Source organism: Etheostoma spectabile, chromosome 18, assembly GCF_008692095.1.
Source record: "Etheostoma spectabile isolate EspeVRDwgs_2016 chromosome 18, UIUC_Espe_1.0, whole genome shotgun sequence".
Classification (NCBI taxonomy): Eukaryota; Metazoa; Chordata; class Actinopteri; order Perciformes; family Percidae; genus Etheostoma; species Etheostoma spectabile.
Genome location: NC_045750.1, coordinates 5494846 through 5515520, shown reverse-complemented (window position 1 = coordinate 5515520; position 20675 = coordinate 5494846). Strand labels below are relative to the sequence as shown.

The 20675-nt window shown below is 41.3% G+C and overlaps 1 protein-coding gene across 1 annotated transcript; it reads right to left on the bottom strand.

Moving 5' to 3' along the window:
* Positions 1–859: 859 nt before the first annotated feature.
* Positions 860–18793, bottom strand: LOC116706780 (uncharacterized). Its single transcript, XM_032543792.1, has 12 exons — positions 18625–18793; positions 17921–18025; positions 16325–16447; positions 9770–9874; positions 8157–8261; positions 7505–7611; positions 5342–6707; positions 4415–5170; positions 3755–3928; positions 2824–3000; positions 1673–1846; positions 860–1351 (listed from the first exon to the last, which is right to left on the bottom strand). The coding sequence occupies exons 1-12, from the start codon at positions 18675–18677 to the stop codon at positions 1342–1344; spliced, it is 3255 nt and encodes a 1084-aa protein (XP_032399683.1). The 5' UTR covers positions 18678–18793; the 3' UTR covers positions 860–1341.
* Between the last annotated feature and the right edge of the window lie 1882 nt (positions 18794–20675).

The following is a 20675-nucleotide window of genomic DNA, read 5'->3' as shown; positions in this document are numbered from 1 at the left end:
CCAAGAACCTGGGTCTGTCCCAGGTTTCTTCCTAAAAGTAGTTTTTCCTCGCCACTGTCGCACTAGTTGCTTGTTCTTGTGAGAACTACTGGTATTATTATATTATATTATATTATATTATATTATATAGAGTGTGGTCTAGACCTACTCTATCCATAAAGTGTCTCGAGATAACTTCTGTTATGATTTAAAACTATAAATAAAATTGAATTGAATCTCTGCAGCACCAAAATACTTTATTTTAGAATGGTTTGACACATATTTTGCCTTTAATAAATATTGCGCCCCCCCTGCGATTTGGACGTTGCACTAATCCGTGTTGATTTTGATGAGATGTCGACAATGTTGTGATTAACTGTGCAGCCCTAATTTTAGTGCTAACTAGCACTCACCCGCCGTTAGCATTACATTTCGTTCTTGAGTCAGCTCGACAGTATAACCTTTAAATGCATAATGCAACCCCTTCTGTCTGCTTCTTTCTCTGGTGATTTTTCTTTGGTGCTGGCTCAAAAGTGGGGGGCGCCAACAATTCCTCTATGTAGGAAAAATCCTGCAAATGGCAGAACAGTTTAGTAATCTAATATTTTATTGCTTTAAAGATTAATCAATTAGTTGTGAATTATATTAATTACCAATTATTGATTAATCAGTTTGTCATTTTTTACTTTTGAAGACTTTATTTTTTAGTTTTTAGTTTGTAATTTCTTATGAAGTGCTATTTTTTTGGGAGACCAAAATACTAATCCATCCCTCCAGGAAACAATCCACACATTAATCAAGAATGAAAATTTTCTTTTTTAGATTTAAAATGCTGTTTATACAAGCCACCATTTTGTGTCACAGATTTTAACATTGTGGTCATTTTGATAGAACATAAAATGTATAAAAATAAAAAAAGATATATATGTCAACACACAAGCTGCCGTAGGATACATCAGTACATCATCATCAGAGGTTATAAAAACAAAAGCATCACCTGTTCAGTTCTCATTTTCTGACCTTCCACCAAATTACAGACCTTGATTACAGACTTTGTTCAGGTTTTCATATACTTCTGTTTGTTACAATATTTATCGTCAGTAACTACATGCAAATTAACTTCTTCTGCTGTGTAAAATGTGAAAATTAACTGCAATACTCTGTTGTTCCACAGGGTAGAACTGCAGCACAAAGTAAGACAGTAAGAGATAAAACACAGATAAATGTGTTAATCTACAGTTATGTTGTCATAGAACAAAAAGTCTTTTCCAGTTCAGATTATCTGTATGGATAAAAGACACAATAAATAAAACCTGGGTGGAGGAGAAGGTGGAGACGATGAGCAGCAGCAAAGCACTCCAGTCACTGCCATCTGATGAATAGAATAGATCTTTTTAGTCATTGTTTTCAACAACAAAACAATTTTTTTGCAGCTCTCAACATGACAGTTAAATCACAGACGAACAGAAATATAAAATTTAAATAGTAAATTATAAGAGTGTGCATGACATTATTGTTATAGAAGAAGACAACAGAAGAGATAAACCCCTTTCTGTTTTCTTTTGCATGTTCGAAATAAATTTCAAACAATAAACCTAGTTGAAGGTTAACAGGAAATACTGGATCTTTTGTTTTGATACAGTTCACTTCAATACTGCTGAAACCAGCGTGAACGGAATCCAACTCTACTTACAACAAAGTCTCCAAACTCCAGAGTCGATTCTCCTTCAGCTGGCACAGCAGCTGCACGTCTGAATCCTGCAGGTTGTTTCCTCTCAGGTCTAGCTCTCTCAGATGGGAGGGGTTGGACTTCAGAGCTGAGGCCAGAGAAGCACAGTTCATCTCTGACAAACTGCACCAGCTCAATCTGAATAGAGAAGAAATTATTTTGATAAAATAATATTTCTAATCCAATCACATTTGTTCAGATTGTAAATACGTAGCTCAACTTCACAAGGGTTTCTTGCATTATGGTATAGTGGAGATCTTTGCAAAGCAGCTTCTGCCAGACAAATTCATTACTTGGCAAAAAAAAAACATGGATACAACAAATGTTTAAGTCAGTAGTTACCAGAATGTTTATAGCAGGGCCTCTCTTTTAGATAGACAAAACATTCACTTAAACCTTTTCCCCCAATTTTAATTACAAAAACATTCAACATTTCAAACATATTTAAAAATAATAATCCAAAGAAACAATAAGACTTAATGACTACATGAATAAAAGTATGATCTAGATGATAACAACAAATATGTAAAATGGGTATAAAGGGGATAAAAAACATCATTAACAAAGTTGTAATGAGACAAAAAAAATTCATAATTCTTGTTAAAGTTAACCTATAGTTTTGTTAAATTGTTGAGTGTCCATCAATTTGAGAGACTTTATTTTCCTTGAATTCATGTAAAAAATGGTGAAGTTAGGGTTAACATTTGTTGTTTTGCATTTATGCAAGTAAAATTTTCTAAATAAAACCAGTAAGTTTACTATTTTTAAATTAAATTTGGATATTATTAGTTTTACACAATACATAATCCATAATTTGATCATTAATTGAGTCCAAAAAGTAATTGAATATATACAATAGTAGACCTCAAAGTAAGTTTGTTTCAATCAATCAATTGCAAAAACCTGCATTTGTTTTCAATATTTAAGAATTTAGAGAAACTTAAGTGAACGTTTTGTGTTTCATTACATCCCTAAAAGGTATTCATCAAAAAATACAAACATCTACCAGTTAAATAAGTTCCTGTGTCAGTGGCTCTAAAATGTAATCTTTCTAAAATGTTATTGGAATTGAATGACACCAAAAGAATACCAAACTACTCCAACCCTTTACTGACCTCAGAGTTTCCAGTCCACAGTTTGGACTCTCCAGGAAATCACACAGCAGCTTAACTCCTGAATCCTGCAGCTTGTGACTGTAGCTCAGATCCAGCACTCTCAGATGGGAGGGGTTGGACTTGAGAGCAGAGACCAGAGAAGTACAGCTGATCTCTGACAACCTGCAGACACTCAATCTGTAAGAAAATAAATGTTGTATTCAACAATACATTTACCAAAAGAGCCATCATACATAAATTAACATTACTGAGTCCTAATCAATGAGTTTTAGAGTAGAATCACCATTTGGATTTACATCGACATAACATAAGTCTTGTGTAGAGAGCCAACTGGAAGGTTTTTGAAACTAAACTTGCAATTTAAATACCCTTTGCTTTATCCATTTTTGGATAAAGCAAAGGAACTTTGTTTCTGCTAGCCATCTACAATGTAACTGCTACATAGCTTTCTGATTCCACAAACAACTGAGTGGCCGAAGGCCAAAATACCATATATATATGTATATATATATATATATATAAACTCACATACACACACACACACAAGTGGAAACCACTGGGGTAGAAAAATGAAACCAACACACGGAAGTGCTAAAAACATCAGTTCCATGAATGGCCACTTCAGGCTGCCTCCAAAAGTGAATGCCCATGGATCCCATGTTAAAATGCCAAAACTACACACTTGTTTTCTGAAGTAAAACTTTACATTTTTGTGCTCTAGGCTTCATCCGGCCAGTTCCTGCTCCATCCAAACTCTTTGTCCATTTTGTAGGTTAGCCAGGAGTTAGGCAATGTCAGGCAATGCCAAGATGGCAGAGACACCCAAATTAAGCTTGCAACAGCTCTTCAGAAGCCCTTGAGTGATGTCACAGGAACCACATCCATATTTTATACAGTCTATGACACACACATACATAGACAGAGAACTGACCTAAGAGTCTCCAGTCGACAGTTTGGACTTTCCAGTCCAGCAGACAGCAGCTTAATTCCTGAATCCTGCAGACGGTTGTTGCTCAGGTCCAGTTCTTTAAGATGGGAGGGATCAAACTTAAGAGCAGAAGCCAAAACTTCAAAGTGAGTGTCTGATAGCTCACAGTTATGAAGTCTGTGAATACAGATAAATGTAAAATCTGTTAACACAGTTCATTAACACATACTACCAACAATATTATGATACTAAGTTGGTAGAATATCAGCAAGGTATCTTTTTAATTGAAGTTCCTTTGGCAAATTTTAATTAAGGACATAAAGGAAGATATTTGTAAAGTGAAAAGTAAACTCTGAAATACGTCTTTTATTCATTCAAAAGACCCGGGAGTTGTAATTCCATCATGGGTGCACTGCAGACTTCCTAGTGGGCGCCACAATCGGCTACAACAATTTGTTCCTCTATTTTTGATTCAACAACATGAAGACATCAGGAGAATCTAAACAGCAATAGGCTTTCATGGCATAGCATCACATGCGTTTGGTGTCTATGCATTGACTTTGGATGTAACTGGTCAAAAGCTTTCTATGCATTTGGTGTGATCACATTATAATTCTACATTATTAAATAATTAATTTAGTCAATAACAATGCATGTACTCACACAGCCTTTCTGCAGTTCCTCACAGCTGGGATCAGTCTCAGTTGTCCCTCCTCTGATGTGTTGTACTTCCTTAGGTCCAACTCCTCCATAACAACCCCTGACATCTGCAGCATGTAGGCCAGAGCTGAGCAGTGAATCCCAGACAGTTCCTTCTGCGATCTGCTCCCTGACTTCAGGAACTCTTGAATCTCCTGATGTATCGTTTGGTCGTTCATCTCCGACAGACAGTGGAAGATGTTCATGCTTCTGTCAGGAGAGATTACATTGTCCATGTTCATCTTCTTCAGGTTGTTGATGGCTGTCTGGATGATGTGTGGTTTGTTGTCTGTTTGACCCAGCAGGCCTCCTAAGAGTCTCTGGTTGGACTCAAGAGCAAGGCCATGAAGGAAGCGAACAAACAGGTCCAGGTGGCCATTTTTACTTTTCAGGGATTTTTCTGTGGCTCTCTTCAGGAAGTCATCCAGAGTTGAGGCAGTGTATGTATAATGATCACGATCATCTTGGTCGTAACCATCGTCTCGATCATTGTCCCAATCATCTTGGTCGTTACTATCGTCACTATCATCTTGGGCCTTATCATAGTCTAGATCATCGTCCGAATCATCTTGGTCGTTACTATCGTCACTATCATCTTGGGCCTTATCATAGTCTAGATCATCGTCCAAATCATCTTGGTTGTTACTATTGTCACTATCATCTTGGTCGTTACTATCATCACTATCATCTTGGGCCTTATCATAGTCTAGATCATCATCTCGATAATCTTGGTCGTAATCACTGTCTTGATCATCGTCCCAATCATCTTGGTTGTTACTATCATCGCTATCATCTTGGGCCTTATCATAGTCTAGTCCATCTTCTTGATCATCTTGGTCGTAATCATCGTCCTGGTCTTCGTCTTCATCGTCTTGGTCGTAATCATTGTCTTGATCATCATGTTCATGATTATGATGCTGTTTTGGGGATAATTTAGTCTTTCTTTCCCCCAGGAAAGGGCCCAGTACATGTGCCTTTTTAGTGGTGTAACAGTGGAAAAAGTAGACTGCCGCCAGGAACTCTTGAATGCTCAGATGAACGAAGCTGTAGACTTTTTCTCTCCCAAAGATCACACTCTCTGTTTTGAAGATCTCTGTACAAACTCCTGAGTACAGCGAGGCTTCTGTGACATCCAGACCACAGCGCTCCAGGTCTTCTTGGTAGAACATTATGTTTCCCTTCTCCAGCTGTTCAAATGCCAGCTTCCCCAGCTTCAGAAGAACTCCCCTGTCAGCCTCCGTCAGCTTCTGTGGACTCGTCTTATGTCCCTCAGCATACTTCTGCTTCCTCCTCTTTGTCTGAACCAGCAGGAAGTGTGAGTACATGTCAGTCAGGGTTTTGGGCAGCTCTCCATTCTGGTCTGTAGTCAACATGTGGTCCAGAACTGTAGCAGTGATCCAGCAGAAGACTGGGAGAAGACACATGATGTGGAGGCTCCTGGATGTCTTGATGTGGGAGATGATTCTGCTGGACAGCTCTTCATCACACACTCTCTTCCTGAAGTACTCCTCCTTCTGGGCATCAGTGAAGCCATGTACTTCTGTTACCCTGTCAACACACGCAGAAGGGATCTGATTGGTTGCTGCAGGTCGGGAAGTTATCCAGACGAGAGCCGAGGGAAGCAGCTTGCCCTCGATGAGGTTTGTCAACAGCACGTTGACTGATGACTTCTGTGTGACATCAGACACAAACTCCTCCCTGTCCTGAAAATTCATTGAAAGTCTGCTTTCATCCAGGCCGTCAAAGATGAAGAGAATTTTTGAGGCAGCGAGCTGCTCTACTGGGACTTCCTGTAATACTGGATGGAAAACACGGAGCAGCTCCAGAAGACTGTACTGCTGATCCTTGACCAAGTTCAGCTCCTTGAATGCAAGCGGAATTAGCAGATTGATATCTTGGTTTTTCAAACCCTCTGCCCAGTCCAGAGTGAACTTCTGCACCAAGAAAGTTTTTCCAACCCCAGCGACACCGCTCGTCAGAACGACTCTGATGTGTTTCTGTTGACCGGGTAATGCTTTGAAGATGTCGTAGCACTTAATTGGAATATCATGGAACATCTTCATCTTGGAATTAGTTTCAAGCTGCCAAACTTTGTGTTGGGTGTTAACCACTTTACTCTGTCCCTCTGAGATGTACATCGTAACATAGACCTTCTTGAAGTGGGTTTTACTTCCTGTTTCATTAGTTCCTTCAGTCACACGTTCACATGTGCTTCTCAAACTGTTTTTTTGGTCAGCTGACACATCCTGCTGACAACCTTTTGGAAGAGAAGAAAAATGTGAGACCAAAAGAACAATGTTTTGAAGATGTAATAATTATTTTTTAGGGCCGAATTTACGAATCTTTAATTAAAAAAATGATGGAGTGCAGGTAGGGAATTAAACCTTACCCCAAGTAAAGGAGTTCAAGTACATCAGGATTTTTTTCATGATTTGAGGGGACAAGGAAGCGCGAGAGAATCAGAGTAGGATACACCGTTGTGACAAAAAGAGAGCTCCGCGGAAAGGCAAAGCTCTTAATCTATGGGTCATATTCCTACTCTCAGCTATGGCCATAAAGAATGGGTCATGATGACCAAAGAACAAGCTTTCACAGCTGCCGCACTAGAGTTGGTTTTCCCATAGTCTCGCTTTGCAAAGGGGAAATCGGTCCAAATTTACATACTCATCAACTCATTTGGACCAGCGCAAACCAACTACAGGAGTACAAATGCCCTCAGTCACCCGTAAGGAACTTAGAGAAGAGCTGTTGCTCCTTTGCATGCTAAGGTTGTTTGGACATCTGGTAAGGATGCTCCCTTTACACCTCCCTAGGAAGGTGTTCCAGGCACATCTAGCTGGGAGGAGGCCTCGGGGAAGACTCAGGACTAAGTGGATAGACTATATCACCACCCTGGCTTGGGAATGCCATGGGTCTCTCAAGGAAAGGGAAGTTGGGGGTCCCCTGCTGGAGCTGCTGCCCCTGCGACCCGAGCCAGGATAAGCAGATGACCATGGAGTGCACAAAGCAACAAATAAACTAAGAAGAATCTATTTTTCACACGTGATGACTTACATTGCGCAGTACTGGTCTGACTGGATGTCTGCAGTCCAGCTCTTGTCCCGGGTCTGTTGCCGGACGGCTGTTTAACCATGAAAACATGACTCTGTTTCCTTTTTTCTCTGTGGAGATGAACACATTTTTTTACAACACATTACAGCAGTTGTAATCAAGATCAACAGAAGTTTATTTGTGCATTGACGTTCTTTTTGGGAAACGACAAACTTCGAGCTAACAAGTTACAAGCTGAAAATGTCAAGTTTAAGAAAATGTGGATGGTGCAACAAGGCAGGCCTGCTTAGTTCTTTTGGGGAATGATGGTAAATATTTACAAAGAATATGTTTACAGCGTTTCCTCTCTAACTGGGACGTTCTGGGACTAATTGGTGGGATTGCTGTAGATGAAGTACGCACGGACATACACTGGTAAGAGATAATGACGTTTAGCATGTATCCAGCTATTGTGTGAAAAGTTCAATACATTTAATATTGTATGGGGCATTTTGTTTTGTGGGGTGCAGATGTTCTATCAAAACATGTTCCTTTCTGAGACTATTTTGCAGAGCTTAGCGCCGCGCAAGACGATTTCTCTCCAGCCATACCTTACTCCACAGCGCTGTGAAGAAAGGTCTGGCAATGCTAGTTCACAACAAAAACAGTCTCTTACTTTGTGTCTGAGGGTCTAGGTTCATTACTGAAGAATGGAGGTTCGTCTTTGGAAAAGTCACTCTTCATGGACAGAGAGCTGGACGCTGGAGACTCTGCCATGTGTCTGTGGGAACAACACGTTTTACACATATCATTAGTACATAGCAAAGGAAGAATTTATATGATCTGTATCTCCATATGCATATGATATAGTATAGACAGTAGCAACAGGCCATCACACCTAAACAACAAAATAGGTCAATTTTCTAGTGACTCCCAAAAACAACAAATATGAGTGTTGAATGTCTACACTGTAATACGGCCAATGATGCCGGTAACGCACGTTACTAAGCAACACGTTACTCTAATCTGACCACTTTTTCAGTAAAGAGTAATCTAACGCGTTATTATTTCTAAACAAGTTTACAGATCAAAGTTACTTATCAAAGTCACTGTGCACTACTACAGTATATTTGTTATTTTCCTTAGTAAAATGTATATTTTTGCTTGCTTCTTGCGTCTCGGGAGTGAAGTCACGCATGCAACAAGTCACGTCTTCAGCATGAGGACAGTTCATGTGTATACCTTGCAGCGACACAAAAGTAAAAAACAATGGAGGGAGGAGAGAGATGCATGTGTTCTAGCAGGAAATACAGTCACTATTTTGAGTTTGTGTAAAGATGGCAATGTTAAGGTTGGTTGTACGCTCTGTGCTATCTAGCTACAAAAACACTTCGCCAAATTTGAAGAAACATTTGGAGTTGCAGAACTGCAGTCAAAGATTCATAGCAAGTCCCAGGTGGTGCGAAGCAGAGACCAGGAGGCCCCTCCCTCCACTCAATCAACAACAGCTGGACTTCGGTGCAAAACCAGTAAGTGTTGAAGACGTTAGTCGGGCAGTCTGTTGTCTGTTGCTGGTCTTCATTAGGTTAGCAGGGCTGCCAACTCTCACGCATTGGCCGTGAGACACACGCATTTGACTGGTTTCACACGCGCACACGCCACACCCCCAATTTCTCACGCTGAAGCGTCAACCCGGTCGGTCAAATTTCTGAAAGATGAGTTCATCTATAGATCTAGCTGTTGAGCCGCTCGTGATCGACTAGTTGTGCTTTTCAGAGACTGTGGGGGGTTCAAGAGCTTGTTCCTTTCCTCGTTCTTTTCTTCCTAACCACAACCTGTTGTTGCGTCCCCCAGAGGCCGCAGATCTTGTCCTGGCTTAAGTTGTTGTCACCATCCTGCGTGTGGCATTTCATTTCCACGTTGTTGTGTCCCCCAGAGCAGCCCGCTGTCATGGCAGTTTGTGAAATAGTCACGTTCGAAAATACACAAATTAATAAATCAAAATAACGTGGAAGTTCCACGAACTAGTATAAGACCGGGTGGTAGATTTAATGCTGTAACACGGCCCATGTTCAATGCATTTTCTCGAACAAAACTAAAAGCTATGACTGCAATGCAAATAGTTCTTTTGTGGAGATTGCTGGCAACAGAACTGTCGAGCCGAGCCAGCAAGTTTGCCTAATTTTTGCACCGCTCCCCTCTAAAATATCTTCTACCAGCTGCCACAGGTGTCAGAAACGTCTCTACATGACTGAATCTTCTTCAGGTCACTTTACAAAAGAAACTAACTTTTTGGTTGTTGGTCCAGGTTCATCACTGAAGAATGGAGGTTCCTCCTGGAAAAGCCACTCTTCATGGACAGAGCGCTGGAAGCTGGGGGACTCTGCTCTCTGTCTGGTAAACAACATGTTTCACACACATCATTAGTACCTAGCACACAAGTACTAGAGTATTGTGGAAAAAAGTGGCTCTCCTGTTGACTTTGTCCTATCATGTGGCTATAATGAAAAACCAGGGGAAGACCGTTCCCCCTTTAGTGGCACTTTTTTTTTTTTTTTTTTTTTTTTTTTAAAGATTTTTTTTTTTTTTTTTTTTAATTGCATTTCCAGTTTTATAACAAACTTGTCTAATGTATTAGCCCCGGGAACACAGAGAAGAAAACAAAACAAAAACAAACATAAACCTACATGACAGCTCTTACATGACAGAGTACATTGCCATCGTGCGAAAGGTGGTGAATCAGTCTGTAAAGCACATATGTTCAGGCCCATAGAAAGCCTCTTAATAGTGTGGAGGGAGTTCCAGTCCAATATAGTCCAAAAATGGCGCCATACTGGTAAACTGGTCTTCACTGGATCCCTGACATTAGTTAAATGTTCCAGAGGAATCAGTTCAAAAAGGATTTAGCAACCACAGACAGAAGGGACTTTGTCCTGACCCACTGCAAAAGAATATTTTTTCTAGCTGCAAAGGTTAAGATATTGTACACCCTTTTTGTTGGCTGCTTTTTTCAGACAGGCACATGGCAGACCCGAATCAAGGACTGGGGGCCATGTCAATTAACATGAAAAATGTTCCCCATTTCACTTATTATTTCAGCCCAGTATCTTTGAAGTTTGTGACAGACCAGAGACAGGAGTTAGATTTCCCACATCATTTTGGCCTTGAGACAGAGGGGGGAAAGGGAGCGGTTAAAGAGGCCTCCTACGGTGGGGGGAATTGTAGTCTATGTAGATCTTAAATTGTTTTTCCCTTGTCCGAGTACAAATTGATATCCCTTTTGCAAGAGACCAATATATCCCTTTCCTCCTCTATGGTTCAGACAATTCCCCCTCCCACCACCCCTGACCCCCCGCACATCCACCCTGAACTCCGTTCAGTGTATGGTAAAGGGACTCATAGATGCTTTCACTTGTTGATTAACAGAATTTCCAACAGCAGATGTTTCAGGGTGGTCAATAAGGCTTGTGCTGTGGTAATATAATGCCTTATTTGTAAGAACGATAAAAATCCTGTTGGAGGCTTTGTGAATGTTTGAAAGTTGTTCAAATGACATTAGCTTATGATCTACAAATAGGTCGCAAAGGGGACTTTATTCTTATTAACCATTGCTGAAAACCTGGTCCGGGGAAACCCGGGGGGGAAAGCAGGTTATTTATTATTGGGGTAAAAATGGATGTGAGTTTTGATTTTCTCTCAATCGTCGGGTAATCCGCCTGCTTTTAGAGATTATTGTTACTGGGGTTTCACAGAGGGTTTGATTTCTCTAAAATTATTAAAAACAACAAGTCACTTAGTCTGCAGTGTGATAGTGGCGTCTCAATGCCTCCAAATCGGGTTTTACCCGTTACCCATTCTTGTACAAATCTCAAATGGGACCAAGCTGGTAGATTTAATATAGGTAGATTAGGCCGCCCCTTGAGCTTGGTAGTTGTAACACCGCCTCTTAACCTGGGTCTGCGCTTGCTCCAATGAAGCGGGTGAGCCAACCACTATATCCTTCAACACCCGCTTAGAAAACACACAGGAACATTTGATAGGATACAATACCTAGGCAGGACATTCCCTTTTTATCAAGCAATACGCCCCCAAAAAGGAAAAGGGAAGCGACATCCATCGCTCTAGGGTCCTGTTTCCCTTCTACAAAAATAGTGGGGAAAGTTGGCTTTATATAATTGATCAAGGAGGGGGGGATGAGATTCCTAGGTACACAAACCCATTGGGAGACCATTTAAAAGGAAAGGAGGGGTAGTAAGTGGGATCATTGAGAGGGGCCTAGTGGCATTGGGCCCCAGATTTAGTCAGGTTAATCTTATAACCTGAAAAAACGACTAAAACGGCCAATTAAAACAAGAAGACTTGGTTTCGGATGTTCAGGGTCAGTTAGAAGGATTAGAACATCGTCCGCATATAAGGTTATTTTGTGACAAAAGCTGTCCATCTCCAAACCACGTAAACGTAGGGGTCTCCTAATGGCCTCTGCAAGCGGCTCTATAGCCAAACAATAGAGAGGTGAAAAAAGGGGAGCCCGCATCACCCCCCTGTGAGTATTAAATATTCAGACTTGAGTCCATTAGTTAAAACTGCTGCCTGTGGTTCAGTTTTAAAATAATCCTAATCCATTTTATAAAATCTTCCCCCAACCCAAATTTGCCCAGTGTATACAGTAGGAAAAACCCTTCAATTCGGTCGAAAGCCTTCTCGCATCTAGGGAGAGCACCAGACCATTAAAGACTCCTGCCTGAAAGCTATGATAGCATTCAACAAACGTCTTACATTAGAAGCTGAGTTCCGCCCCTTTACAAAACCTGTTGGTCTTCTTTTACCAATGCCGGCAAGAATTTTTCCAAGCGATGGGGCCCGATCTTAGAAGTAGCTTCCTGTCTACATTTAGAGAGAGCTATGGGCCTATAGGACCGCAAAAAATCAGAAGGCTTCCCCTTTTTCAAGATTAAAGATATATTGGGCCCCTTAAATTCTGGGAAATCCTAAAGTAAGGTGGTTGAACAGTCAAAGAATCTGTTAAATTCTTGAAAGTTTTAAAATTCAGAACAGAATCCGCAGAGCCGGGGTGATTTCCATTTTGAAATGCTTTAATAGCTTTAATCACTTCTTTTTATTTTAGGGGGCTTTTGGGGCGTTCATTTCCTTGACGATGTGGCAAGTAAATTTGAGCAAAGAAATTGTCCATGAGCGCCCCTGCTCCTGTTTTTGCCAAGGTAGAGTTTCCAAAAAATTTTTTAAAACTATTTTTTTTTTTTCGAAACCCTTTGGGGCCATTTTTTGTCTGAAATTTGCAGCAAAAATTTTGGGATTCGCATTTTTTTTCCATAAACCCAGGCTTTTTTGCCTCTTTGTCCCCAGTTCATAAAACCTTGTCTTGCGTTTTTGATTTTTTCTCTGCTTCCCTGGTAAAAAGGGCAATCAAACTGCCAAATTGTTGTGATTCTTGCACAGTGTGATGATGGAGAGGTTATAATATTTTTTCTTTACAGCCAATTTCTTTTCCCTAAAGTTTTTGTTTCCCTGTTTTCGGGGGTTTTTTGTTGAATACAAAAAATTTAGCCCCTGGCTAGGTTTTTCATTTTCCCCCAAAGATGAGGCTTTGGGCAGATGGGGCATTCTTTTAAAAAAAACTTTTTAGTTCACTGAAAAAGTTGGAGGGTTTTTCTCTCTTAAGAAAGGTTGTTAATCTCCAGTGGCGAGACGTCAACGCTGTTTTAGGTTAATTCCAAAATTTTACTTTGCATGGTCAGAGAAAATTTTTGGGGTAGGTGCTATAAGACGACGAAAGGGCGGTTTTGGGAGAAAAAAGTAATAAACCCTGGTTTGCACTTTGTGGGGGAGAAAAAAATGTGTTTTGTTTACCCGGGGATGGTGCATCTCCAGCATCAAAAGGCCAGCCCTCACCAGAGCGCGGAGCGTTTGGCCTAGGAGGGGGGTCTTACTATTGGGAAAAATTTTAAATGGGGGATTTAATTCAAATTAAAAATCCCCGGCAACGTCAGGGGAACAAAGGGAAATGGAGTGGGGCCCAGAACATTTTGTTAAAAAATTAAGGGGGGGGCTGGAAAGTACACTTCATCATTAAAATACTCGACCTTGCAAAGTTCCCTTGATTCACATAGCGAACCCGGGCCTTTAAAGCATTGACAATAAGAGGTAGTTTTCCTTTCAATACTGCACACCCCTTTCTTGATGGAAGGAAAGAAAAATTGGCCGAATGGCCCCTTTTTGTAAATTTAAAACCTAACACGGAGGGGTCTCTTGTAACATACAACTCTATATCCCCTTTTTTTGCATGTAATTTTTTTTCTCCGCTTAAAAGGGCTGTGGCACCCCCTAAATTCAGGTGCTACCCCTAATTTTTTCTCACAAAATTATTGTGTCCAGACAAAAAATATTAAGACATGTGAACCCCCATACACTGGTAAGAGCGGTAAATAAACAAAAAAGAAAAAAAGCGATAAAAATATCTGTCAACAAAATTTTAAAAAACAAAATTGGGCAACAACCCTACTAAACATTAGGGAAAAACTCCCCCCCGCCGCGCCCGGAAAAACCCGGGAGTGCAACAAACGCCACCCCCGCCCCTCATAGACGTAAAACCTAAAGTCCGCTAAGCACACAGCAGAGCAGAATCGAGCATTTTTTCACCCAGTTATTATACAACCCAAAAGAGGTTTACTGATACTCACACCGTTCAAAGGGACTGTCCGGGTTCGGTGCTGGAAAAATGTGTGTTTCCCCGGGGTTTTTAGGGCCGTTCCAGTTTGCGGCTGCCTCCGTTTTGGGCAATTTTCACTGCGCCGTTTACAGCGCTTAGAAAAGGGATAAAGAAGGGCAAGCCCCCCCCTCCTAGGAACTTCCCCTCCAAAAGCCTTCGTTTTTTGGGCCCCCCCACCGAAAAATCATTTAAAAAGGGAAAAAATCCGGCCCGCTGGGATTCGGTCCTAGGGGCGCCGAGCCCCGCCATCACTCGTTGTTTATCTGCCCGGGGTTTTTGCTTTCATGAGAGGGGGCCCGTTGGGTTTGGCCCCCGGCCTCGGGGGAAACGGTGACGCGGTCGCCTTTAATTTTCCCGGGTTTGTGGGAGGGCGAGATGGGAGGGGAGCCACGTCTCCATGAATGTGACCAGGTCTTTGCCCTCCGTGCCCTCGGGTAGTCCGACCAGTCGAAGATTACCCCTGCGGCTGCGGTTCTCCAGGTCGTCAATATGATCTGCCATATCGGATGTTTGTTTCTCAAGTTTCGCCACTTTAGCCTGCAGCGTGTCAATCGTGTCTTCCACGCTTGAGATCCGTGTCTCAGCATCCCCGACGCGCGTCGCCAGGGCCTGCATCTGAGATGATTGTTCGCGTATAGCGGCGAGCACAGTGTTGACTTTGGCGTCTATTGACTTTGTGATGTTATCCGTTATCTTGCTCAAAGCCATAAGGATATTTGGGTCGACGTCACTCTCATATTCTGCGACTTCAGCAGCGGCATTTGTTTCGTTAGTATTTTCGGGTTCTACAGCAGTAGGCCCCGCAGCGTCGCTGGGTTGATCCTCCGAAACAGTATTTCTTTTAGATTTGACACGAGGCATTTTCAAAAAGTAGTCAGCCAGGCTCATTATAGAGCTACTCCCGCTCACATTTATAACGTTTTTACCAGGTGAACACGTGTTTTAGACGGATATTTCAGCTGAATCCACAGGTGCCGAGCAAACGTGGTGCTCACACTACGACGCCATCTTGTCCCACTCTAGTGGCACTTTTAATGTACTTTCTTCTGTTACATTCTCCTCTATTTAAATATGTGAATACATGTTGTGTGTGTGCAGTGTGCAGAGGATGTGCAAATGGGCCTCTGTGTCTGTGCGACGGTCTGAGTGAGATATTACCATATCAGCGGGGCAATGACATGCACAGCAGACTATATTACAACTCTTCAAATCTCGGACAACAGTCATGGGAGGAGTTATATTTTAAATGTGCACAAAGTTGTAAACATGAGCAAAAATCTGATGAAACACATCTGAGCTATACTATATATAAAAACTATATATACTATACTATATATACTATACTGCAACGTTGGGCCACTATTGTGCTTCTCTAACCTCGGTGCATCTCTAAATGTAACTGTAAATAATTAATTTGATGTTTTATAAAATGAACAAATAGTCTTTATTTTCCCAAAAAGTAAATCCAGTAAGTGGGCCCAGAGGATGAGGGCCAGACATTACTGAACCTTGGCACAAAGGTTAAAGGATTAGAATCTATGTAACTCAATGGTTCTTATTCTTTAGAATTTCAGTGGTCCTAGTTGATCCCTCAACATTAATTTAACTTTGGGTCCCTGGTCCCTACACCAGGGACCCCTGGACCTGTTCCCCCACAGACCCAAATCTTCTCAGCTGTTGCTGACATATGCTACTGTCTCTTCATGTGGTTCATTATGTTTGGCACATTGTCTGGGTCAGTTCTTATATCATAAGAAATTAATAATGTAAATAATGTAAATGCTCTAAAACCTGTTGATACTACAACAATGCAAAGGCTCTTAACCCTACATGTTTGCACATATCATGTAAGATTTGATTTCTCCATTTTTTTTGCAAAAAAACTCTCCAGAAAGTGCCATTTAATGGTTTATTTTTAAAAAAAATTTCCTGGGTGGGCATACCCCCAGACCCCCCTAGGGAGAGCCCCATCCTCCCAGACATATAACAAATCGCAATTTAAACCCTGAAGGATAAAGACCCAAAGAAATTGCTTTGTACGCTGCAAAATATGGGTTGGCCCCCCCAAATCTCACTTCAAGGTTTTGGGAAAAGTTGGTAGCCCTGGGTTAGCTTACAGTAGAAACCGTTTCCCATGACTCTCTGAAGGTCTAGGGTCATCACTGAAGAATGGAGGTCCATCTTTGGAAAAGTCACTCTTCATAGAAAGAGAGCTGGACACTGGAGACTCTGCTCTCCGTCTATGGAAACAAAATGTTTTACACACATCATTAGCAGTTCAGAAAGGCAGGAGTATCATGATCATCTTGATTTCGCCTTCTGCATATACATATATATAGTACCAACACGGACTAATGCCTAAACTAACAGGTGGCCGGGTAAGCTCAGTTGGTAGAGCAGGCGCACATATAGAGGTTTATTCCTCAATGCAGAGGTCTAGGGTTCGAGTCCAACCTGTGACAATTTCCTGCATGTCTTCCCCCTCTACTTCCGTCCATATCTAGCTGTCCTATCCATTTAAAGCAGAAATACAGGTTGATTTTCAATGACTCCCAAAACAATTATGAGCGGCGATATGGTTTTTTATTTGTCCTCGGTAGTTGAATTTCCAATTCCAAGTTAGAAACCTTTGGTTGGAGGTTGAATTTCCGACTCAGAAAAGTCAGATAACCTCACGGTAGCTGGTGCAAAGGCAACCTCGAATGCCAACATGGCTGGGCCGTGCATCTACAGTAATGAAAGCTGTAGTAATATACAGTTTATTAGCACTTCTGTCTTATTTGTGTCGTATCAAATCCACCGTACACACAGTCCTGTCCAACTTCTATCTCTGGACGTTGTTACCCTGTTTGCACAAACTGGTATTGCTAGCAAGGGCTAACATGGACAGAACAAAACTACACTGAAATTCCAACTTGTTAAATGAAACACGCTCAACTTGGGTCCAGTCTCACGGCAGTTCGGGAAATGGTCACGTTATTTAATCTATTGATTTGTATACAGGTTACATTAATGTTGGTATTTTTGAGTGTTGATTACAAATTTTAAAGTAATGTATTTCAATGGGAAGCCAATTTTGCGATCACGGAACAATTACGGTATTGAGTAGTATTGAAAAGCTGTCAAATCCGTGCAGGGAGGTTGGTGAACGGGTCAAACAACACATGACCTGGAGACCGTGGATGGCCCGCGTGTTCCTTTCCTCGTTCTTTTCTTCCTAACCACAACCGTCCCGTTGTTGAGGCCGCCGTGTGGCTTTTCATTTCCCTGTTGTTGCGTCCCCCAGAGGCCGCAGATCTTGTCCTGGCTTAAGTTGTTGTCACCATCCTGCGTGTGGCATTTAATTTCCACGTTGTTGTGTCCCCCAGAGCAGCCCGCTGTCATGGCAGTTTGTGAAATAGTCACGTTCGAAAATACACAAATTAATAAATCAAAATAACGTGGAAGTTCCACGAACTAGTATAAGACCGATTTAATGCTGTAACACGGCCCATGTTCAATGCATTTTCTCGAACAAAACTAAAAGCTATGACTGCAATGCAAATAGTTCTTTTGTGGAGATTGCTGGCAACAGAACTGTCGAGCCGAGCCAGCAAGTTTGCCTAATTTTTGCACCGCTCCCCTCTAAAATATCTTCTACCAGCTGCCACAGGTGTCAGAAACGTCTCTACATGACTGAATCTTCTTCAGGTCACTTTACAAAAGAAACTAACTTTTTGGTTGTTGGTCCAGGTTCATCACTGAAGAATGGAGGTTCCTCTCTGGAAAAGCCACTCTTCATGGACAGAGCGCTGGAAGCTGGAGACTCTGCTCTCTGTCTGTGTAAACAACATGTTTCACACACATCATTAGTACTCTAGCACACAAGTACTAGAGTATTGTGGTAAAAGTGGCTCTCCTGTTGACTTTGTCCTATCAATGTGGCTATAATGAAAAAAACAGTGAAGACCAGTTCCCCCTTTAGTGGCACTTTTAATGTACTTTCTTCTGTTACATTCTCCTCTATTTAAATATGTAAATACATGTTGTGTGTGTGCAGTGTGCAGAGGAGCCTACAACAGCATTTTATTGTACAATAAAGCTGAAGCTTGAACTAGATTATGACTCGCTACAAATAAGGTGTGGCAGATTTGGCAGCTACACCTGTTATTTCGTTGCGTCAGATACCTTTCAAGTCAACGTTTAGCTAAATGTACCAGTAAAGGGCTCTGATCAGGGTCAAAAACATTTGATCAAGACATCACAACTGAATAAAATAAAATCCTTATGTTATTACACAAGAACAGAGTTCTATCTATCTATCTATCTATCTATCTATCTATCTATCTATCTATCTATCTATCTATCTATCTATCTATCTATCAGATAACATTAATTAACTTTTACGGATGAGTTTACAACAGAAATAGACTCTTACTTTGTGTCTGAAAGTCCTGACAGAGAGTCCTCCTCTTCCTCCAAATCACTCATTTTACCGAATCTGAAATGTAAACAATCTAATAAATCTGAGTAATTCTTACTTTCAGGGCGAGTGTTAACACTCACCCTGCCTCAGACTTCCTGTTTTCCTCCTGCTCTGTTGTTCTTATTCTTCTTGTAAGAGTATGGCAGTGTAGATGCTGCAATGTGTATTACTGCCCTCCACAGATCAAAAGTAGATCAAACTAGATTTTTTACATACACTCCTGTATCATGCAGGAATTGAAGAACTGCCTTGGATGTCAGTAAATGTTCCTCACTATGTGCAAACATAGATAAAACAAAAAAAGCCTCAACTCCAAGCCCTGTCAGTTTTACAAACAATACCCTTCTTTCTACACTATTCTTTTTACATTCCAGGAAAACATGCTCCACTGTCTCGAGACTCCCACATTCACACCAGCCAGAAACATGCTTTCCTACAATGCACAAATATTAATTTAACACACAATGCCCCAGCCTTCATCTACACAGTTCAACTGAGTCCCTACGAGACAGAGGGCCATATCTCGCACCTGGCGTAGATCGTTAAAATAGGGCCCAGAGATGTACAAAAGCATATTTTATAACTTTAGATTGTATAAAAAAAGTGTCTACCCCTGACTTCTTTCCCCACCCTTTCTGCCATTCTTTTGTTACACTCTCTTTCAAGGTGCAATAGGTAAAACTTGTTAAACTAACTTTCTGTCATATTTGCTGAAACTGACCTTATGTTGGCCAATGCAGAGAAGACAATACAGGAGAAATATGATCTCTTTTTGAAGTTCTTGTCAGAACATGCGCTGCAACATTCTGGATCAGCTGGAGAGTCTTAAGGGACTAATTTGAGCATCCTGATAATAAAGAATTACAGTAGTCTAGCCTGGAAGTAACACATGCACGGACTAGTTTTTCAGTATTGTTTTGAGACAGGATGTTACTAATTCTGGCCATGTTACTAAGATTAAAAAAGGCTGTTCTTGAGGTTGGTTATAGATGGGCGTCAAAGGATATATCCTGATCAAAAATAACTCCTAGATTTCTGACAGTAGTGCTAGAGGCCATGGCAATACCATCTAGAGTAGCTATATCCCTAGATAATGAAGTTTGAAGGTGTTTAGGGCCCAGCACAAAAACGTTTTGTCTGAGTTTAACTTCTGAAAATTGTAGGTCATCCAGGATTTTATAAAATTTAAGCATGCAAGTATGCAAGTTTAGCTAACTGACTGGTTTCGTCTTGCTTAATTGATAGATATAATTGGGTGTCAGCGGCATAACAATGAAAGTTAATTGAGTGTTTCTTAATAATATTGCCTAGAGGAAGCATGTTACACTAAGGAACAGAAAGACTCAAACGCACTGCTCACAAATAAAACAAAAGGGATTTATTGGAGCTTATAGGAGTGGTAAAGTGGGGAGGCAGATGCAAGGGATAGGGATGCAGAGACGTGGAGCTTGGCGAGTGTCAAGGGTGAGGATACTCAGGGGAAGCGTGGGAGAGCCAGGAGCGAGGAGCCGAGGGGAAGACACTGGGGCTGGGAGCTGTGACGGACACAGGCTGCAGGGTACTGCTGGATGGGGACCAGGACTGGAGGTGATGACTGCAAGTCAAACATAAAACAGAGAGTCAAGGACACTCGAGGATTCAGGATAGCTTGTGAGAATTTCACCAGGGTGACTGGAGCAACGATCAAGTTAAAAGTGGTTGAAGAGCCGGGGTTGATAAACTGTAGTTGACTGGAGATGGCAGGCAGGTGTGAGCGGCGGGAGCATGTGATTATAGATGAGACTCAGTTGTGCGTAGTCAGCTGGTTTCATCAGAAGGGAGAGTGAGGGAAAACAAAACACAGCAGGGACAAAACAAGGCAAGCAGACAGAAAATTCAGAAAAATAGAAAACAAAACAAATACTCTATGACTATGATGTTCATGACACAGGCCAGCAACTTTTCTTCAAAACCAAAGACTTTGAAATTTAATTTTAAAAAGTTTATTTAAAACTTGGGGCCCA